A 15,031-nucleotide genomic window follows, 5' to 3' on the forward strand; every position below is an offset into this window, starting at 1 on the left:
TTGAGGGAAGAAGAACATCGCTCAACACAGTGGCCCCCAATAACAAGAATTGCTGTGTAATGACTACTTCCTTCTAAGTACCAATGGCAGTGCTTCTGAGCACACGCTTCGCGCCTCGCATGAAAGACTGGTAGCCACAATACCTGGATTTCTTTTTGGAACGGCAATTTGAGGATTTAAAGGCATTCAACATGTACACCCTGTTACCCCCTTTTATACGTGCAAGTGGCAGTAAAAGAGCGTAAAGCGGCGCTCACACGATCCCCAATCGGGAGAGAGACAAGGAACAAAGAGCTCGGACAACACTCAACAGCGCTCTCTTTACATGTATTACCTAGGCTTGTAGTCAATACCTTCTCAACATTGTCAAACCTGAACACCACCTCTCCCTGCGATTTGTCCAAATTGTGTCCGTCTACCCCACCTCAAGAAGTCTCTTTCACACTCGAAGACAAACCGCCCCACCATCTCCCCCTTCTTCACTACAATGCGCCTCGTAAAACAGGCGATTGAACGCGATGGGTCAGGCACTATCACCTTGTTTCCCGAGGATCCTGAAGACATGTGGTTCACCTACAACCTCATCCGTCCCTCGGATCTCCTCCGCGCCTCTGCGCTCCGCCGTATCACCACGGAATCAGCCACGGGCTCCACATCCTCTACACGCGTGCACATTAACCTACTCATACGAGTGGAGAAGTTAGATTTCGATACCCAGTCGTCACAGCTACACGTCTCAGGACGTATAATCGAGGAGACGAAATACACCAAGGTGGGGCAATGGCATACTCTGGATCTGGAGCTGAACAGGAATTTTACGTTGGAAAAGAAAGACGGATGGGATTCAGTGGCAAGAAATCTTGTGAAGGAGGCGTGCGACCCTGCAAAGCAAGCAGATGTTTGGGCTGTCATCATGCAGGAGGGTTTGGCACATTTGGCGGTGTTGACAGGACAGAGAACAGTCCTCCGACAAAAGGTGGAAACAACGGTGCCGAAGAAGAGGGGGACAGGGAAGCAAGGAGATCATGATAAAGCTCTCGAGAAATTCTTTCAGACAACCTTGGATACACTGCTGAGGCATATCGATTTGAGTGCGAATTTGCCGATTCTGCTGGCGAGTCCTGGCTTCGTGGCTCAGGCTTTTCTGAAGTTCATACTGGAGACGGCAACGAGGACGGGCAATAAGTCGCTGATGGGGCAGAAGGGCAACTTTGTCGTCGTACACGCGGCTTCAGGATACCTACACTCACTAAACGAAGTACTACAGTCCCCGGAAGTCCTAGCCAGGTTAAAAGACACCAAGTACGCCCGCGAGACGAAACTGATGGATACTTTCATGAATCTACTTTACAAAGACGACGGCCGCGCCGCTTACGGCCCCAGAGAAGTTGAGCAGGCGGTCGAAAAAGGGGCCGTAGGGAGAGGCGGTGGGATACTTTTGATCTGTGATTCTTTATTCAGGGCACAAGATGTGGGAACACGAAGGCGGTGGGTTGGTTTAGTGGATAGGGTCAGAGAAACCGAGGGAGGCGAAGTAAGGGTTCTGAGTGGGACGCATGAAAGTGGCAAGCAATTGGAGGGTTTAGGCGGCATTGCTGCGATGCTAACGTTTCCGTTGGAGTATTTGGACGGGGAGGATGAAGTAGAAGACGAAATTGCTTTGTCGAACGGGAACACCGCTGGAGAAAAAACCTGATTCAGCGTTCTCCAAATCCGCGTCGCAGTGAAAGCTCCATTGCATTCAGGCTCTGCTCGAAAGCTCCTCTCTCTCAAAGGCATCTACCACAAGGACTACCACGAGGGCTACCATCAGGGACATATACATAATCGTCCTCATCGCCGCTCCCGGCCCCCTCATGCTCAATCATATCGAAATAATCAGAAATCCCAGGATCCCGATCGTCAGACTTTTCGCCTTCCTCAATATGCGCCACGGATCCTCTCAGGCTGTTACCGGGCGATGATCCTGATTCTTCCTCTTCCTCTTCATCTTCTGGAGTCCTCTGACGACATTCAGCTGGCCTTTGAAAATGCACCCTCGCGCCCTTGCTCGTCGGCTGCCCCTGGTTGGTTCCCCGCGTGTCTCTCTTTGCAAGCTGGGCGTCTCGCCAATGACGAGGTAGCGTGTCCGAGTCAGCAAGTGGTCTCTCTTCGTACCAGCCAGGCGACCAACGTCGTGGAGGTGGAAGCCGACACTTTTCTTGCCAGCCAGGCGACGGATTTGGTCGCGGTGGAAGCCGTCTCTCTTCTTGCCAGTCAAGCGACGAATCTTGTGGGGGTGGAAGTGGCAACTCTTGTTGCCCATGTAAACAGTACCCGGGTCGCGTTCGAGGTGGCATCTCTGACTGGTGCGGGACATCTATGCGGCGTTCTAGTTCTCCCCCAGAAGGTCGGTATATCTTCCGATCCATCGCGCAGTCGCAATAGGAGTCTAGCCCTTCTCCTCCTCTCTGCCTTCTCCCCTCTTTCCCGCCTCTAGGTTGGGCCCAGCTCATTTTGTGTGAAGAAAATCGAGACGTTGCTCTTCAGCAACACTCATGATTGAGTGATGGGTTGAAGACACTTGAGGTTGAGTGTAGGGCTGTGTTCTCTGTTAATAATGCTTCGCTGGAATCCCCAAGCGATTGACAAACATTACAGTACAACACACATGCGAATGGAACGTGCTTCACAGATTTAAAGAGAATTTTGAAATCAGATCGACCATCAAGGACTACGCTAGACTCGGGTTCCGTTTATCGTGTGCACCGTTACACACCCGACAAATGTAACGCCCGATCGATCGATACAATTCGACGACAACGCTAAATATCTTGTGGAAGAACACCGCGCAAAACATTTCGCTGTTAGAATGCGGGATTCTATCAATGCATCAGTTGAATTGGCGAACTTTCTACCAAGGCATACGGTATCCCCACACTAACAATGCCAATAGCCGCATCGACGCGCAGATAAGGGTAAATGCAGAGACAGGATGCATATGATAGGGTCTCATTCTGCCATGTTGATTGCGCTGTCTATCCTAGTTCTCTCCCTGGATAAGCTCAATTTGTCTCTCTCCCTTGACCGAACAAGGCTTTTTGATTCCTTGCTTCTGAATCCTGTTTTTTCTGGCTTAATCCATAGTCACCTTCTCCTGAGCCATACCGCCCAGCTTCCCAGCGCCAGCCTTGGCCATCACCACCACTTGACCAAGCGTAACCCGTTGCTGGCCCTCATTACCGGCGCCATGTAACCAGTCGACCAGGTCATGCCTCCCTTCGACAGCCTCGATGCCCACCTTTCATTCCCCAGTCGCGATCCTCCAGTCCTTCGCTACGAATGCTTGACGAACAGATTCTCGCCAGTGATCGATCAGGAGAACTGGGTCCAACGCGAAATTGGCTTTGGTGTATCTGCGAGGAGCGGTAGTATGATCTGGCTTATCAAATACCGGTGCGGGCTTCCAAAGAACAGGCTAACCAGCCATTGAGACATCATAAGGATCCAGAATTCTGTATAGATCGCGAATCAGCGTACATAACCGACTCGTTCTCGGTTTCAGCGTCGTGGACGGCAATCATCGACTCTCGGTTGGCGAGATACCAATCCGCGAAATTGTCCCGAAGGTGTTAAGGGAGACTGGTACCAAACCGATGATAATAATGGCTTGGCTTCGAGCTGTCTAAGGACGCCATGGTTGACTAATGTGGGCAGCCATCAGAGTAGCGTCGAGATTTGATGGGATGCTGGGTTCACGAGATTTTTCTTCGACAGGAGTATTTGGTGCAGCTCTGCAGCTACGTAGTCGAATATGGTGGCCATGGCGTCTAGATGATCTTGCTCATCGAGATGCTGGGAGGTCTGAAACTTCCCATGTCATCTTTCAGCTGATGCTTACGGATGTGACGGGTTTCTTAAACAAATGTGCGTAGTGTGTGAAGCATGTCTTTGAGGGAACGTTGCCGGACTTTATAGCGAGGAACAAAGTATTAGTGTTGATAGTGCTAAGATCATATTCACATTGAAGAAGCGAAGCCTCAAATTTCCATTCAACTAAGCATCAAAGACAGTGACTCCGGCAGAAATTATCTATCCGACAGTGAGTCGAGAGGCACTTTCCCTTAACAGGACCAGTCTTCTGCATGAAGGACAGCTTGGGAGAGCATCCCACATATGAAGCAGTTGCTCGTTGTTGGTTGTACGAGTGGCTGCGAAACGCCGCGTCCACGACGTACTCATGCAGATATCCTCCAAAAGAGCTAACGATATGGTCAGATGTCCTATCCATACTTGCCTCCCTTGGCCCGTAAAGGAGCGTTTGGATGGTGGATTGTACATTTCGTCGAATGATGCTGGCACCCTCGTCTCACTGTTTCGCGTCAAGGGTCTGTACTGGCTAGCGATTGTTTTGCGATTCGCCACGCATTTTTATAAAAGATTGTCAGATCAACAGTGCCGACGTATCCCCGGCCATTGAGGTTTCTGTATGGAGACTAAGGAGGGGAGGAGGAGGAGGAGGAGGAAACGAGGCAACTGTGACGCTGAATGAAGACGCTGAAGACGCTGAAGAAATTAATCTATCTCCGCGCGCTCCAAGAACAACACGAGCATAATCTTCATCATCGTCGTCGCTCGTGGCTGTCTACCCCGTATTTACCGCCACATTTACCACTGACCCTCTCGCATGCCAGGCGTGCCCGAGTCTCGAATCTCAAAACCGTCCTTCCTTTAACTTCCATTGACGCTCTAACTCTTGGATGGTCTGGCCAGTCGGCCGCTCTCCGTCGCTACGAGGCTCGGGTTCTTGCTGTCCGGAGAGCCTCTGTTGCTTCGCTTGGTCGCTGTCCTCAGGCGTCTTCGAGCTCGAAGGGTCCGGTCGAACTATCTGGGAGTAGATCCCATCCTTATGTGGCTTATGGATTGGACTCTGTCCTGTTCCTCTTTTCCTTGCGAGGTTCATCTTGTGCTGGCGAGTGTGAAAGGGTTGGTAGATGGAGGGGCTAATGAATAGTGTGAAGAGTTGAGGAAATGGCGAAGAAGAGGTAGGTTTTATTGCTAGGGATCGTAGAAAGTATCAGACAGTTGAGCAAACAAAGGATAATGGTAAACATAGCGTCGATTCAGATGGACCATGTTGTCAAAAACCCAATCCAATTTTGGTGGTCAGATCGTGATCAGCACGTAGAGACAAAGATTGAATTGTCTTTGATTTCCCCTTAGGTTATTTGGGCGAGGAACGACGGGAGGAAGGAGGAAGGAAGGCGAAAGCATCACCAATGAGGAGAGTCAATATATCTACCCGAACTTGACTTTGAAACCTTCAACTATCAACCTCCTTGCTTCATCGCAAAGCAGTCGCCCGCACCGACATCTTCTTCAGGCACCTAATGCAGAAGCGAATCCGTCCACTTTTCAGCCTTGGACTTCCAAATTCATTCTAGTAAAGGCCTTTGCAGACCCAGCCTGGCCACTAGGTCACTGAAGGCATCGCCCCGACGGGATAAGGGATAACGACGGAATATATCGGCTCAGCGTAAACATTGTTCACATCCCCCATCGCCGGCCTCTATGTAGCACTCTATGACTTGTTGACGAAGTCGCTCGCGCTTGCTAAACGTGGTGGTAGCTTGAATTCAACAGATCTTCGTCAATAGAGTCTCGCCTGCCTGCCTGCTCCTCGTAGTCCTTGACCACAATTTCCTGAAAGCCATGCAGCATAATCAACGACGAGGCAGCAAGAGACCGTCCATTCTGCGCCATCATGATCTCATGTTTCTTCTCGGGGAGCAGAGACCTCAAGAAGTCTGCCGGCGTCTGCTTGCTGCGAGCGAAGATCTCCTGGCGTTGGCTATGGTCTGGCTCCTCTTTCTATCACCTGGCTCGACATTTCTTCCACACGTCCCAGCAAGCCTCTGCACGTTCCGGTATTCCTCGCTCGGAACCAAGTCCAGGGTTCAGCGCTGCTAGGACCATGATATCATGTAGGAAATACAGGTCCAGACCGGGCCAGGTGTCCAGTGTCGAGACCCAGGACTCGGCAAAGGGCCTTATTCGCTTGATCCATGGTGTAATTGCTGAGCGTGTATTCGAGGATAGCTTTCCGAGATCTACAATCGAGCTGCTTCAGAAAAGGGTCGAGGTAAGAGGTGCCAAACGCTGACGCTTGGCAGCGAGCAGCTGCTTCAGCGCTAAGGGGGTAGGTACGCTCTTGAGAGTGTGACTCGCATTGCTTGTGGATAGTCATACAGTGTAGCGCCCCCTTGCGTTGCCCGAAGCTCGGGTTGCCTGAGTTGAAGTGCTCGTATTGCTGTGAGAAGGAGGGGTAGATGCCGTCTTCTATTTAAATTTAAAGGTCCGTGATGTTGATCTTTAGAGAATTGGGGAGTTTGATATTGGGAAAGACTATGCAATTTGACCGCTGGAGATGGAGCAAAGCTCTCCAGATTTTGAAAAACATTAGCTGCGCTGTGCAGCTGATATTGGTTCTGCGAGTACTCGGACCCAAAAGAGAATGACCGCTGGGTAAAAACCCTCTGGTTTAGGCCTGCTTATAGACAATTCACCGCAGGGAACCGCTTGCGACTTGGGCCGCGGTTTGTTCCTCCTTCGTTACCATGGGCCAATGCCCTCTCTTCAAACGATAAATTGTACACATCGAGCAGTCTGCGATTGTATCTTCCAACACGACTGAAGTGTCTCAAGCCAAGGTTGCCCACAACCCCAGCACAGCTCCCACTAATGGGAACACACTCCTCCCTAGATTCAGCATCCCCCACCTATCCACTAGTTCTTTTGCACTCTCTCCCTTCGCCAACCCCACCTCCGTAGCTTTCTCACCAACATCCAAACCCTTCATCTCATCGTGCTTCTTGAAAAGCTTCCGGTTCGTAGGCATCATCCCGAAAATCGTGTACGGCCATATCCCAAATGTTGCCAACGCAGATAGTCCATACATTTCAGCCTTGGGGTGATTCAGGGTACCGTAGAGTCTGTAGGAGAGATAGCTGTAGGAGATGATGGAGACGAGGGCGATGGCCGGGTTCAATATCTTTCCGCGGTCGAAACAGAGTTGCCATTGCCTGACCAGGACTGGACTTGGGGCGATGAGCCAGGTTGGGATTGTGAGGATGGATATGCTGAGGATGCTACCTGTGAGTCCTGTCAGAGCTATTCGAGAGCGGAGGCAGCCTCTGCTTCTTCTGAGGAATGCTGCCCACCAGAGCAGAATGCTGAAGCTGTGATGCCAATTGTCTGGGCGACGCGAATAGCTGCTGGGAGGGGCGCCATAGCTACCAAATGTAGTGAGAAGCTAGTGGACGCCTGGATCGTGTAGGGATAAATTGCAGTTCCTTTGGAATTCGCTCTCTTGCCTTCTTGCAAGATGATAGGGTGGTTCGTCTCGGGATACACACATGAGGAGGCGTAATACGGCTATAGAGCTTGCTTAGCGGTAAAATACTCGCCGTGGAGATCGTCAGACATCCCTCTCGCCTAGTGAGCCTCTAGTGTTGAATACGAGAAGCGCATTGTCGGTACAACAGCACAGGGTCAATGGAACGGAACTGAGTTGTTTCGAAATGGCTATCTTTAGAAGTCACCGCTTACACGAATCAGCCTCTTAAAGACCTCGCAACATACCAAGAACATCACTACTGTGCTGGAATCTTCCTGAGCTCTTTGAGGAAAAGGCTCTCTTGCAGTGGTGGCAGCTTTGGATGTTGGCAGGGGTTGGTCGCTGATCAGCAGGCTCCAGCGAACGCTTGCCAGGACCTTCCTCACAGAAAAAGACTGTCAAGTGTCACTCTGGTGTGTCATTCGTTCGGGTGAGAGTAAGATGGGCAACATGAATGTGTTTCGTATATTGGGCGATTTGTCCCATACAGCTTCTAAATGTATCTTGATCTGGGCAATACACGACAACCAGAGCGCCGAGGGTAACCATCTACGACCTTGCCTAATGGATTTCGCTGATTGCGTTGCTTTAGGTGTATCATTGATTACCCAGATGCTCTACGTTGCTGTTTTCATCACACGCTACCTCGATCTCTTCTGGACTCCGCCTTTTGCCTCTATATGGAACTTCGTTCTGAAGAACTTCTATATCCTCTCTTCACTCTACATCATATTTCTCATGATGAAAATCTATGCCCGGACGCGGGAAAGAGAAAAGGCGTGGAGATTAGGAGCATATTGTTTGGGGGGGTCAGTGCTCCTGGCGCCCATCGCCACAGCCATTGCCCAAAAGAAAGATTTCAGCTTTTTTGAGATGCTATGGACATTCTCGATCATACTGGAATCAGTTTGTGTTATACCCCAACTTCTTCTGCTCCGACAAACGACCGTGCCAACAGTCATCGATTCCTTTTACCTTCTCACGCTTGGGTCATACCGAGCGTTCTACATACTGAATTGGATCGTACGCCTAGCATCTTCTGAGCATCATTTCGAATGGCGAGCAGTACTCTTCGGAATAATACAAACGGCTTTCTATGTCGACTTCGCATGGGTGTATTGGACGCGGCAAAGGGTCAAGCTCCGAAATGGTGGTGTCGTCGACTCTGATGATCTCAGTCGAGGCTTTCTGGTTAGCAGGATACTGGGTCGAGGAGATGCAAGCATGGACGATGAGGAGAGGGGCCCAGGAGATGGAGTGAGGAATAATGGCAGCGCAGAAGCATCAAAGAAAGGAGGCAACTGGGGGCCAAGAGGTATCTCTGTATCTGCAGATGAGGACGTGATGGATCAAACACGAGAATCGGAAGGAGACTCCGGCTCGAAGGATGATGGATTAGCTGGACTGGTAGAGGAAGATAACAGCGAGGATGAGATATGGAGCTCCGCCCAAGACACCAACGGCAGACTGGATGATAACAACACGTATGCGCGGAAATGATGATACAATGCTCATCGCTTGTCCTGGAGGATCAGGATCATTTACAGCAAATGGGATTTCTGGAGACCGACCCATGTTCGGGAAGAGGAATGATGCGTGCAGCTGAGAATGAATCCTCGCGATTGAGGATGGATCTAAGCCAAGACGCACTGCCCAGACATGGGTATCGCTTAGCGCTTGCTTATATTAATTATTAATTGAGACCTCAACCGGGCCCTCAGAACGATCAAGCCACACGAATGGGAATCCGCGGCACCTCCATACGGCGAGATTTGTTTTGGATAGATTAAGAAGAGGGACGACCGATGGAACTGGATGATAAGCTAGAAAGGGAACACATCGATACAACCTCGTGACACAGCCTTGGAATGGTCGACGGATCAATATGGGGGCCGCCTCCAAAAGAAGCGGTCGCCCGCCGTGGACTGCATGACGTTGCCGAGAGAGTACAGGAAAGTTGAGAATGCATGCCAAAAAAGGCGCAAGCCAGTCGATGGTTCATGTCTCCTCGCGGACTTTGGACGAGTTCGCGACACCTTAAACAAGAGAAGTCAGCCGGTAGTAGGAGCAGAGAGTAACAAGGTGCGATGGTACCGAGTACCTCGCTCATGGCATCAGGTGGCACTGTAGCTGAAGTACCCTGTACCTGATCCTTCGCATGCGCTGGCAAAATCCTACACATGTTGCAGGGTTTGTCGGTGTTTCAATACTTACGACACAGCCTCGAGTGGTTAATGAAACATTTTGCTAAACGCCAGTGCGTTGATCGATGGTGGACTTTACCGAGCCGAGGGAAATCATGCATAAACATCAGCACATTAGGACCAAAGATCGATAATCTCATTATCAACATCATCATCATACTTCGCATCTTGTCTCCACATCTTGTCATTGTTGAGTGCAGTCATCACTGCAGCCATTATGTGTTGCTCTTCTCATTCTGCTGCCAGACGTGTATCTCCGTCCAATCTTCCAGGCGCCGTCAATGGATCCGGGAGGAATACGGCAAAAGGAGCTCTGTATGACCGAGACCGCTGACTTACATGGTAACGCTAGGACCACTGCCTGTTCATCCTTCCATTCCTTCATTTTTTCCTCTAACTACTATTCTTAATACTCCCCGCCAGTTCATCTTTTGAGTCTTTATGTTCCATTCTGGGAATCCTTCGGGGCATCCGCTGTGTGAGGCTGCACTGTCGCAGAGACTTCTTCTTTTAGAAATTAGTCATCATATGAGAATAGCCGATTGGATGAGTAGATTTGCCTAATTGGCCGAATGCGGCTGGAATAGTGCCGAAAGACCGGCTAATTTTGGGAAGTTTGGTCTAGAACGTGAACAGCGCTGTCTATTTACTACTTTACTTAGGTACCTTATGTCGCCGCTCGGTTGGCCAGAAAATACTCTACTACTTGGCCCCGGCCCACTGTTGACTGTACCACCGTAACATTATTATTACCTTACCTTACCTATCTTTTAGACCTTCACAAGGCAGATGATCTGACCTCAGGGTTGCATGCTCTTACCGTACCTCAATACTACTATTACTACTACTACTACTACTACTATGATTAACCCATTTTATCAGGGGCTGTTCGGGGGGCCCTTTCGGAGTCTGACGATTGCATACCGTAATGCATGCTACATCTGAAGGGGGGATTTACGGCGACATAATTTCGCCCTCGTACGACTTGGGTCACGGGCTTCTCCACTTTCTAGCAGCTTTCTAGCGGCCAAGTCTACGGTAACCACCGGTGACATGCTACTGTATGTACAACTTACAAGAATGATTTCGACTTTGTCTCGTATAGATAAATGAAGGATGGTCAAGAAGGAGTCAGCGAGCCGATAATGCCCGGTTGTACGTATGTTAAAAGTCAACCGTGGTAGAGAAAATTGTACCTGCGTCTTGGAAGATGGCAGTTCGGCAGATGCGTGACTCGTATGTCTTGGTAATAGAGAAAGGTTATGACGAGCTTGGCTTAGGTTTCGCATCACGCACCCAAAACCGTTGAGATCTGGTATGCAATTTGACACAGACGATCCCCGATTCCCCGTACTTCTTCTAGGTTCCAGCGGCTGATCAGCACGCGGGTGGGGATACCACAAATACGAGAACTCACAGATTCCGCTACTTTCGCTCTTCGTACCTTATTAGAAGTTAGGCGTATCGACTTTCGTATGACACCGATGGTGCAGTAATAACGTTTATCACGGAAGATTTACTGCGAGCACACACGAGACAAGGTACCCAGCAGGCAGACAGCCGATAGGCCCCTTGTGCCTGCAAGCTAATCCTGAGCTGATCCTTTTTCCCGAACCTGAGGGCGCTTAGAAGGGGCCTATTTTGATCGAAAGGTGTAAGAGCCTCAGCCAGGTGCCATAATTAACCTGGATTGACTGAGTGCGGAGACCCGTTTTCTGCAGTGGACAGCGTTGACGCTATCCTATGTACAGCTACTTCCTTGACGTGCTTGCTTAGGCCATCACGCCTCGCTGTGAGCCAATGGGTCCCTGGGGCAGATCAGGGAAGCTTTAGGCATGGCACAGCGAGACGCACGCTAAGTTCTCCCCAAAGATTTGAAACAGCTACCAGGCTGAGCCCACTAAACTCAACTCTACGCTGATTGCGATCTTTCTTATATCAATCTCTCGCTTCAAGGATGATGTCGAAGACGTCGTCCGCAGCATCTGGCACAGTCCATCAAACCGACGCTGGTATTTCGTACACTCATCTAATTTCCTCCCACACAGCCTACATCGTATATCTGTCTAATTGTCCTTGCTCCTCTCCGCTACTGCTGGCTTCTCATTTACTGAACGACCTGCATGACCTTTGGCTTGCATGCTCGTATTCGACCTCAGTACTGCCATTCCACCCGTGGAAAGGTTCCTTCAGGGCGTTCATAACACGTTATATAAGAGTCAGGATCTGTTCTTGAAGGGTATATGCTGCTATTTGCTGTTGCTACCATCCAGTCTTCATGCCTTTGGACCACTACTATAACTCCGGCGTCGAGGTTATCTACCCAAGCCAGATGATGAATCCCCACCACTTCTCGGAGCATGAATGGAATCCAACTCCTCTCGTATGTCTCTTTCTCTTGTTGACGTGGATCTTCAACTTATGGGACACAGGTACCTTTGCACCCACACGAATTCGACAACACGCCATATTCATCAGGTCCTCACATACCACCACCAATATCGATCACACATCCATCACACATAATACCGTTCTCGCGGCCAAAAAGCAGTCCGAGCACATTTGGACCGAACGTGGAGGATCTGCTTTTCACAGAGAATCCTTTCCGCATAAAGAATGAGGACTATGCACCCCCGATGTTCTCTATGTCACCACAGCCGGTACCGTCAACCAAGACGCCGAGTCCGTACTACAGCGGGGACTACCCAGTATCAAACCCCGGTGCTTCGCCAGGCCGGCACGGACCAGTGCCAATAGCTCCAGATCCGGTCGGTCTCCGACAAATGCAAACCCTCAAGCGCATGCGAGAAGATGAAGAGTACTCCGAGTATGGCCAGAAAAAGCGAAAGCGCGCCCCCTCGCAAGCGGGTCCTGTCGAACTGAATGAAGAAGAGCAACTGCTCCTCAAGCTCAAAGAAGAGGAAAATCTGCCATGGAAGGACATCGCAGTGCGCTTCCAGACCGATCTCGGCAAATCTTACCAAGTGCCTGCGCTGCAGATGCGATTTAAAAGATTGCGCGAGCGTATGAGGACCTGGACGGAAACTGATGTACGCAGGCACATTTAATCTCTTTTGTTACATCCCTCCATGATGATGATCTGATCCTGAGACACAGGTTCAAGCCCTCGAACAAGCCTACGATTACTGGGAGAAATTCCAATTCGACATCATCGCCGCAAAGGTAAGCCCACCATCCCTCCACGAGTCAATGTTGCGATAGCGGAACCCTGCTCTCCGAAGTCTGAAACTCCCCTGCGTCGCTCACACGTTCCAGCTATTTTGAGATGAAGGTAGCGCTAACGTCTTTGGAATGATCAGATGCTGGACTTTGGCGCATCAGAACGCTGGCCTGCCAAATACTGCGCTCGGAAATGGGAGGAGATACATCCCGGACGAGGGCCTTTCTCGACCCCCTCCAACTTTCTCCAGGACCCTTGGGACGCCACCAGCCCCGTGGAGTCGTTGAGTCATAGTCACAGCCCAAGACAGACGCAGTTTACCCATAGCCCAAGACAAACGCTGTGAGAGGACTGCGGTGGAAGTCAAATATCTCGCCATCCATGGACCAACGCGATCCTTCCGAAGCCCTTGAGGTTCAGTAAACCATCGGGATCCATCATCTTACGTTTGGCTTACGTGCCAGCTGACCACGGCGGCGCACATGGCGGAATCAGCCGAGAAAAAAAAAAGGAAAGAGTCATCGGTGTATAAAGGGGTTGGACTTAACGAAGATAGATTATCAGTCGGCGTCGATGCATATTGTCGGTGAGCGTTCGGCGAGCTTTTGCTTGCTATGATACCAATTGGTCTGTCCGTTTAGCTACGTATGCTACGAGTTTTCTTGGGTTGCTTCCTTGCGAGCGTCGCGGTCTGATTGCATGGGTCCGGCGCAGTAATCATCATCGTTACTCTGTCATCATGATCCTACATACTGTATTGCTATTCGTATCCATTCAGCGACACAACCTTATGACCTCTTAAGCAAACACCTAGTGCTACGGAGCACCCCTTCAGGAATCTAAATCCTTTCTCGAAAAACCTAGTAGACGTCAGCATCTCACTCGTCACACTTTTCCTCATCATCGCGTTCAAATCCCACTGGTGCAACAGTCTTGGTCATCTCGCCGTCATCCCGCCTCCAGCTTTCCTCCACTTGTGTTGCTGAATCAGCAATCGCCCCCTCAAAAAAACACCACCAAAAACCTAAAAAAAAATCATCTTTTGGAGGCGTAACGCCCCAGCTGAGAAAAGGAGCCTCAGGCGGAACACACTCCAAAAAAAGGAACCCTGACTCGCCGCCACGGCCGATCTCCACAATCAGGAATGGGGAATGAAACCGATGTGTAACAGCATCATCATCACCTCTCAACCTAACCGACCGCGAATATTATTCCTGAGTGAGGCTGACGACCCGGAGGGCATCATCGCCAAATTACACCATTGAATAAATGCCACCTCACGAAGAAAGGATCCCACCTGCCCCAATCGTTGTTCCGATCGTCGAGTGCGACGTTTGACGCCCCCCGTGGAACGCGACTGACTGACTGATTGATTGATTGATTGGATTTGATTCGAATAGATTGAAGTTTCGAATGCGACCCTTCCCGGACCCCATGTTACCATCCGCACGTGCGCCGTGGGGTAGCATCCTACTCTACCAAGCGTGCACCGTGCAACGATGTATGTAGTATGTAGTTATTAAGAAAAAAAGAAAAAGAAAAAAAAAGATTCGGAGAGGAAAAAAAAAATTGGCCGATCAAACACGACCCCCACTAGCCTCTTACACCGTATGAAAAAAATCCCCGTGCGTACCTGACGATCCGAAATGTGCGAGAGGTAAGGTAAGGTGAGGTAGGGTGGCACACAGCCTTGCGGTGTGGATGGCCTTTAATCTCCGACCCGAGAGGGAGGGGGGGGAGGGGACGCTCTCAGCTCAGCCACAGCGAGCGAGCGAGAGAGGGGCGAGGGCGATTGGAGGGGTGATTAGATAGTCGCATGGGCGTGTTAGGTAAAAAGTAAGAGGGAGGGGAATGGAGGCGATTGGTTGGTTGGGTTGCTGGGGGGGGGGTGGGTGTTTCGAAACGGAGGCTTTTTGGGTTTGGAGGCGGGATGATGGCTTGGCTTGGCTCTGCTCTGCTCTGCTCTGCTCTGCTCTACACGTCTGTGGGACAGTGGGTGGGTTTTTTCTTCGTCATCGTTATTATTGTTATTGTTTTTATTGCTGTCGACGGCGAGAATTGCAGCGCCGTCGATATTCATGGCTTGCAGGCGTAGGGACCGTGGTGGGCGGGATTGCGTACGTGAGGGTTTGGAAATTGGAGAGATCCATCTTGGGCAGCGGGGCATTGGCTCTATGAAGGGGAGTGGAGGATGTTTTTTTTGATCTTCGAGCTGTTTGTAAAAACTGGAAGTCTACGTACTGTACCGCTTACGCCACAATCACAGGAGTG

The 15,031-nt window shown here is 50.4% G+C and overlaps 6 protein-coding genes across 6 annotated transcripts; 3 read left to right on the forward strand and 3 right to left on the reverse strand.

The window, feature by feature from the left end:
- Positions 1 to 487: 487 nt before the first annotated feature.
- HO133_009058 (uncharacterized protein) lies at positions 488 to 1,696 on the forward strand (the record flags this gene model as incomplete). Its single annotated transcript, XM_037299919.1, has 1 exon — positions 488 to 1,696. One exon carries the CDS (start codon positions 488 to 490, stop codon positions 1,694 to 1,696), a length of 1,209 nt encoding a protein of 402 aa, XP_037154745.1.
- Position 1,697: 1 nt separating this feature from the next.
- Positions 1,698 to 2,495, reverse strand: HO133_009059 (uncharacterized protein; the record flags this gene model as incomplete). Its single annotated transcript, XM_037299920.1, has 2 exons — positions 1,698 to 1,748; positions 1,824 to 2,495. 2 exons carry the CDS (start codon positions 2,493 to 2,495, stop codon positions 1,698 to 1,700), a joined length of 723 nt encoding a protein of 240 aa, XP_037154746.1.
- Positions 2,496 to 5,592: 3,097 nt separating this feature from the next.
- Positions 5,593 to 6,046, reverse strand: HO133_009060 (uncharacterized protein; the record flags this gene model as incomplete). The annotated part of the gene is made up of 2 exons (XM_037299921.1): positions 5,593 to 5,850; positions 5,975 to 6,046. The coding sequence occupies 2 exons, from the start codon at positions 6,044 to 6,046 to the stop codon at positions 5,593 to 5,595; spliced, it is 330 nt and encodes a 109-aa protein (XP_037154747.1).
- A 633-nt stretch (positions 6,047 to 6,679) lies between these two features.
- HO133_009061 (uncharacterized protein) lies at positions 6,680 to 7,269 on the reverse strand (the record flags this gene model as incomplete). Its single annotated transcript, XM_037299922.1, has 2 exons — positions 6,680 to 7,131; positions 7,200 to 7,269. The coding sequence occupies 2 exons, from the start codon at positions 7,267 to 7,269 to the stop codon at positions 6,680 to 6,682; spliced, it is 522 nt and encodes a 173-aa protein (XP_037154748.1).
- Positions 7,270 to 7,816: 547 nt separating this feature from the next.
- HO133_009062 (uncharacterized protein) lies at positions 7,817 to 8,875 on the forward strand (the record flags this gene model as incomplete). The annotated part of the gene is made up of 2 exons (XM_037299923.1): positions 7,817 to 7,916; positions 7,968 to 8,875. The coding sequence occupies 2 exons, from the start codon at positions 7,817 to 7,819 to the stop codon at positions 8,873 to 8,875; spliced, it is 1,008 nt and encodes a 335-aa protein (XP_037154749.1).
- A 2,982-nt stretch (positions 8,876 to 11,857) lies between these two features.
- HO133_009063 (uncharacterized protein) lies at positions 11,858 to 13,106 on the forward strand (the record flags this gene model as incomplete). The annotated part of the gene is made up of 4 exons (XM_037299924.1): positions 11,858 to 11,962; positions 12,012 to 12,629; positions 12,697 to 12,762; positions 12,900 to 13,106. 4 exons carry the CDS (start codon positions 11,858 to 11,860, stop codon positions 13,104 to 13,106), a joined length of 996 nt encoding a protein of 331 aa, XP_037154750.1.
- Between the last annotated feature and the right edge of the window lie 1,925 nt (positions 13,107 to 15,031).

Source organism: Letharia lupina (assembly GCF_014066315.1).
Source record: "Letharia lupina isolate WasteWater1 chromosome Unknown contig_6, whole genome shotgun sequence".
Taxonomy (NCBI): Eukaryota; Fungi; Ascomycota; class Lecanoromycetes; order Lecanorales; family Parmeliaceae; genus Letharia; species Letharia lupina.